We start from the raw sequence: 6,102 nt of genomic DNA, 5'->3' as shown, positions 1-6,102 counted from the left end.
GAGGCTCCAGCACGGCGGCGAGGGGCGGAGGGGGGCAGCGAGGGGGGCAGGCACAGCGGGGTGGGAGCTGCCGGAGCCACCATGGGCCGGGGGGGGCCCTAGGAACCGGCTTATAAAGGGGGACAGCCCCTTCCCCTCGCTGACGTCCCTCGCTTAAAAAGAAGGGAGGGAAAGCAAAAAAAAAAAAAAAAAAAAAAACCACCAACAACCAAAAAAACCCACCCGAACCCCGTCCGAATTTGAGATACGGCGAAGGCGGGCGGCACCGGCTGGAAAATGCATCTCCCCCGGAGCTGCATCGTCCTCCTCATCCAGGGGAGCATCTCTCTGCTGGTGAGCGCCGGGGGCAGGGAGGGGGGCTGCAGGGGCTGGGGGGGTCGGGCTGCCAAGGGGACGGCGGGGGGCGACAGCCGGGAACGTTTCCCAAATCGATTCGCCCACCCCCCCATCCCCTGGAAAAACAAGCGTCCCAAAAGTTCTGCTGTTTTGCAGCAGGGAGCGGGTGGGCAGCGGGCAGGGTGGGCTCGCAGGCGGGGCTGGTGGGAAAGGGACCCTAAAAACCTGCAGCCCCCCGCGGCACAGCAGCCCCGGTAGAGCTGCGGGGGGCAGCTCGCCCGCACCCCCGGGCCGGGCCAGAGCCCGGCACAGCCCCGCAGGCCGCCCACCGCCACGGCTTCCCCGCTGCCCGGCGAGCCCCCGCTGCCCGGCGAGCCCCTCGCACCCCGGCCATCACGGCGGGCGTTCGCCCAGCGGGGCTGCAGCATCCGCCTCCCGCCCGGGCACCCCCCCAGCACGCTGGGTGCCCACAGCCTGGCAGCAAGGCAGCCCCCCCAGCCCCCCTCTGTGCCCGTTTTGGGGTCCACGGGTGGGTGCAGGCAGAGCCCCCATGCCGGCAGGAGGAGAGTTGGCAGAGGAGCCCACGCACGGCTGTTCGATGCGACGGGCATCTCCCCGGGGCGAGAACTCGCCTCTGCGCTTTGCGGTCCCTCGCGCTGCCCCGCTGCTCCCAGCTCCGTCTCTCCGCCGGACCGCAGCACAGTTTGGAGGTGAGAAGCGGGGTCCGTGGGACGTGCTGTCGGCAGCCTGCGAAGGCCAGGAGTCCGGCACCCTCGTCGCAGGTGCGTGTCCTCCCCCATAGCACCCTCTCCCTGGCACCTGCAGAGATCGCCCAGGTGCAAGTGCTCTGCCCTGAGAGGTGCCGCTGCCAGGCTGCTCCAGCGATGAGCAAAACGCACCCATCCCGGCTCCTTTCACCCGCTCCCCGAGCAACCATGAGAGAATGAGAGCAGGGAAAAACTGCTACCAGCAGGGAAGTACAGGCTACAGAGAAGTAGAGAGGAAAGGCAAGAGAAAAGGGAAATAAGGATGGGAAAGAGGATGGCTGGGTCCTGTCTGGAGAAGTGTGGTGACTCTGGAGAGCAGGACTGGGCAAGGGGGACAGGCACCCATCACCCATCTCTCCCTCTCTGCCATCGCTTCGTTCAGGTGATCCGTGGCCAAGAAGAACCCGGGAAAGGTGCAGAGCAACATGAACCCAAGACCCAGGAGAGACCTCAAGTGCAGAAGATGAGACAGCTGCTGTCCCCAAAGTCCCTGTTAACGCCAACCTTACTGCAGAACATGACCCTCCTGGAGCTGGTGAGCAGCTCACGGGAGTTGTGGGATATCCTGGATAACCTGTCCGAGCAGGACCACGCTCCACACCCCAGAGGACAAAGGGACTTGGGGCCAGCCTCAGGCAAGCTTAAAAAAATTTTTGGCTGGGGAGATTTCTATTCCAATATCAAGACAGTGAAGTTGAACCTCTTGATCACTGGAAAGGTGGTTGATCACGGCAACGGCACCGTCAACGTCTTCTTCCGACACAACTCTACCGGGCAAGGGAACATCTCCGTCAGCCTCGTCCCCCCCACCAAGGCAGTGGAGTTTGACCTGGAGCAACAGATCTTCATCGAGGCCAAAGAATCCAAAATCTTCAACTGCCGCGTGGAGTACGAGAAAGTGGATCGTGCCAAGAAGACCACACTCTGCACTTATGACCCATCTAAGACCTGCTACCACGAGCACACCCAAAGTCACGTCTCCTGGGTCTGCTCGAAGCCCTTCAAAGTCATCTGCATCTACATCACCTTCTACAGCATAGACTACAGGCTGGTGCAGAAAGTGTGTCCCGACTACAACTACCACAGCGACGTACCCTACTACCCCTCGGGATGACGTGCTCTGCCCATCTCAGGATGCCCCGGTGACGAGCGGGTGCTGGGGGGGCGGGGGGAGGGACGGGGACGGTTTTGTAAGCGGGGGCGGGAGCGCAGCGGTCCCTAGAAACCAGAAGGAAGGAAGAGGAGGATTTTCCATTTTCCCCAAAAGCTCCAATGTCAAGAGGAGGAATTTTAGGCTATGGGGTACTGGCATCGCTAAACCTGGCCTGGATCCGTGGTCTTTAGAGACTGGTACCCGAAGGCAGGGTCTGAATCTAGGATACAGAAAATAGGACACAAAGCCACAATCCGGACTCGGGTTTCTCAGTGCAATAATGGATTTGCCTGGATCTAGGCCACATGGTCCTAGAAGGTTGGTGACCAGGCAAAGCGGGCTCCAGAAGCAGGTTTGCACAGCCCGGAGCCAGGGGAAGACCTCGGGGGGAGAAAGGCACCTGATGCTGTCCATGGCTGTGGGATGTCCATGGGCAGCCACATCATCTGCTCCATGTCCAAATTCTGCAGCGATGGGAGCTGGAGCAGAGCTTTCCCATGTCGGGATGCAAAGGGCTGCCAGGATGGAAACGGGGAGCCAGGATGGGTGGGAGGGCAGGGAAGGACCTTCCCGGGGTGCCACCCCCCCATGGCTCACACCGGGCACCATGGCACAGGGGGGCTTGGGGATGTGAAATCAGGTAGAGACAGCCTGGTGGAATCTGTCAAATGTGCTGACACAATACGTGATTCATGTGTTTCCCCTGACACGCTGTGATTCATGCGTTTCCCCTTCATCTCATTCGTGCTTCGTATCGCTGCCGGCTCCCCAGCGCCCGCTCCCACCCTCGCCCAGCCACATTCAGCTCCAAGTGCTGCCATTCCTCGGTGCAAAGGTGCGTGCCCGCGTCCGTACATTTGTGTGAAGTGGAGCTCTGACTGTAGCACCTAATTTACTTTGAAGGAAAAAAAAAAAGAAAAAAACCCACCCAAAACCATCCCCAAACCACAACAATGCTGTCTTGGAGAGCCAGAATAAAGTTTTCACAGTGGTACCGAGGCAGGTCAAGTGTTTTTACTGAGAGCAATCTCGGTCTCCTTGGGGGAGATGGAAAATAAACGGGTGGGGTTGGGAATGAGGCACAGGGCATCACCCCGCCCCGTGCCCAAATTCGGCTCCGTTCAGCTGCATCTGAACTCGCCCCTTCTAGTAGCCAGGTGTTGGGTCCAGCTCGGGGCTGCCGGGACTCGGACTGTCACCCGGACGCTTGGTTGCTATTGCTCGTGCAGGGGCTCATTCTGCACCACTCATGAGTATTCCCAACCTCCTCCCCTTCCCCAAACACCCAAACTTCAGGCTCCCACTTACGTGGACACAGCCCCTCCTACAGAAAAGGCCAAAAAGCAGCTCCCCCCTGCCCCCCAGCCCTTCATTTTGCTCCCAAACTCCCCATATCCAGAGCAGCTCAAAAAATCCCCTTACGCCAGTAAAACCCCGGCAGAGTTACGAGGCAGGTATTACCACGAGAGCAGGTTTTATGCTGCAGCCTTCACAAGTCAAATGCCTTCTCTACAGCTTGGAGAGAGCTTTGCTGGCTGCTGGCGAAGTTTCATTATATGCGCTTTTACATCTAGACAGAGGCCGGTTCCAAAACACATCCAGCAAAGAAAACCTTTTAGCGCAATAATCAATGGAAAGTATTTTACTCCGAGAACAGAAAGTTTAAAATGCTTTGAGAGCACGGTTTCAGAAAATAACAGGAGCAATACTTGATATTGGGGGGGAAAAAAACCCCTACCAACAGCTATCTCACAAAAGTATGTTCCCCAAGGGTTCACCTTGCTTTAAGGAAGAAGCACAAAAAGACATGTTAAACCCCTTTCTGCCAGCACAAACAAAACCACCACACACAAAAGTTGCTCATTTGGAGAAATTTCAGACAATTGCCATTTGAAGAAACAGAGCAGACAGCGGGAGCAGAGAACCAGGCTACAAAGGATGCACCATTGTCAAAAGTGATGTGGCAGCCGCAGTTACTAGGAGACCAGGACGGGCCATTATTCGGGCTTGGGAGAAGAGGATTCCTGCTAGCGGAGTCACAACCCGTGCTCAGAAAAGAAGGATTTTGCTGAGCTGGAGGGCAAACAATACAAGAGAAAAAAAAATCCCCGCACCTAAATCCGCCTGCCCTTAACCCCCCTGCTCACCCCCCACTACAATGAGATGCAAGGGAGAACCTTTGCACCAACTCATTTGGTAAAATTTCCCTCATTAGAGACGAAGTCAAGGTGCACTTGAATGCATTCGCTTACAGCTGATGATTATTTGCTTTGTGGGGCGTTGCTCAAGCTGTGTGGCACGGTGGAGGTTGGCCACGGAGTTGTTTCTGCTTCTCGAGCGGGAGTTAAAACCCTGCGACGGCCTCTGCCGCAATATTCCACAAGGAACCAAGGTTTAATTTCTTTCCCCATTAGCAGATGGACATGAAATAGGTTTCGGGGTGGGGGGAGCTAAAATTTATCCAAATGAAGTTCCACGAGTTGCAAACTTCATTACAAATGAAGCTGCGCGTAATGACTGTGGAAAGCAGACTTCAAAAATCCTCCGTGACACCAGGGTTCAGCAAAGTGCCACAGAAGTATTTGCAGGCATTTCTGCAATTAGAGCCTACCTCCATTTATAAAATGCAGCCCCTTATCATCTTTGGTAACTCGGTGGACGGCCAACCTCTCTGTCTCCAAAGCAGGAAAAGCCCTGATGGGAACTACTTACCGCTGTCATCTGCAACTACACAGTGAATGTTCTCCATCGCCAGTAATTAGCTCTCTTTAGTTTGTTAATACTTTTTCCTCTTCCCCACAAAATCCTCCTAATTTAAATTTCATGAGTCTCCCAGCCGAGCTAACCTGTGCTTCTGCACATTTAGAACCCGGCTTCAGCCTGCTCCACCCTCCCACCAAAGTCAATCAGCAGCCCCCGGCCAGTAATTGCACTCATTACGGCTGGTGGGGACCAGTTGATCCAGGCTCCCCAGCACCAGGATTAGATGAGTCAGGAAAAAGTCAGGAGCCGATGCGTTTGCTGCAGGAATACAACCGGCCCAGCACCTCCCCAGTCCTGACGCCGCTCTCCGTCCCAGGGTGGTGGATCCCATCGCTTCTGCCCCCTCTGGTTTTAAGGAGTGACGTGATGGGACTCCCCCCATCTTCCTTAAAATGCTGTTTAAGTCGGTTAGTGGGACCTCTTCTCCCTTTGTAATCTTCCAGTCAGACTTTGTCTTCCTACCGTTTCCTATTTACCATATCCAAAAAACCCAGCAGTGGCCTCAGATTCAAATGAGACTCGCGGCCAGCTATCGCCTCCAAAGCGTGCCAACGCGTTACTCCAGGATTTCAGAAAGGACCGACGAGTTAATGCAAGGGTGGCACAGCCGGACCCTTGTCACCACCACGACAGCTTCAAGGCATTGATTTTCCTCAACTCAGGGTCAGTCAGGTTTTTTCCAAGCACAAACATTTTTAGCAGGTTCCAGCCAGATGCTGAGACCTCGAAGAAGGAAGTCTGTTCATTAAAAGCCTTGCTTCTTTGAAGGCATCAACATTGCGGAGGTGCCAACCTTTGAGGTTTTCACCAGAATTTGGCAATATTTGGAGCAGTTCCCAGAGCAGTGGCTATCAGAGCCACTTGGTTACTCAAGAACTTCAGCTTCCAGAAAAACAATTGGCCTAATCACAAAAAAACCCAAGAAAATGGGATTTCTAGAGGCTTAGATGTCACAATGCTAATACAAACGTCCATTTGTGTTAGATTTCACCATTTCTCCATCAAGCTCACTTTACGGTCCATCTCGGGTTTCCTTTTACCAAGTTTTTAGGCTGGCGATACTGAAGCTCCTGCAGCTGGGCG

General features: G+C 55.2%; 1 protein-coding gene across 1 annotated transcript; it reads left to right on the top strand.

Moving 5' to 3' along the window:
* Positions 1-276: 276 nt before the first annotated feature.
* On the top strand, positions 277-2,217 carry NXPH3 (neurexophilin 3). Its single transcript, XM_075722865.1, has 2 exons — positions 277-333; positions 1,486-2,217. The coding sequence occupies exons 1-2, from the start codon at positions 277-279 to the stop codon at positions 2,215-2,217; spliced, it is 789 nt and encodes a 262-aa protein (XP_075578980.1).
* Positions 2,218-6,102: the final 3,885 nt, after the last annotated feature.

The sequence above is a fragment of the Pelecanus crispus genome, chromosome 18 (genome assembly GCF_030463565.1).
Source record: "Pelecanus crispus isolate bPelCri1 chromosome 18, bPelCri1.pri, whole genome shotgun sequence".
Taxonomy (NCBI): domain Eukaryota; kingdom Metazoa; phylum Chordata; class Aves; order Pelecaniformes; family Pelecanidae; genus Pelecanus; species Pelecanus crispus.
Note: the sequence above shows the minus strand (reverse complement) of the source record. Positions and strands in the feature narration are given on the sequence as shown.

Excerpts from the sequence above, each read along its gene's own strand:
- NXPH3 (XM_075722865.1), top strand. The coding sequence starts at position 277 with ATGCATCTCCCCCGGAGCTGCATCGTCCTCCTCATCCAGGGGAGCATC. Across the intron at positions 334-1,485 it reads AGGGGAGCATCTCTCTGCTG|GTGATCCGTGGCCAAGAAGA; the intron begins GTGAGCGCCGGG and ends CGCTTCGTTCAG.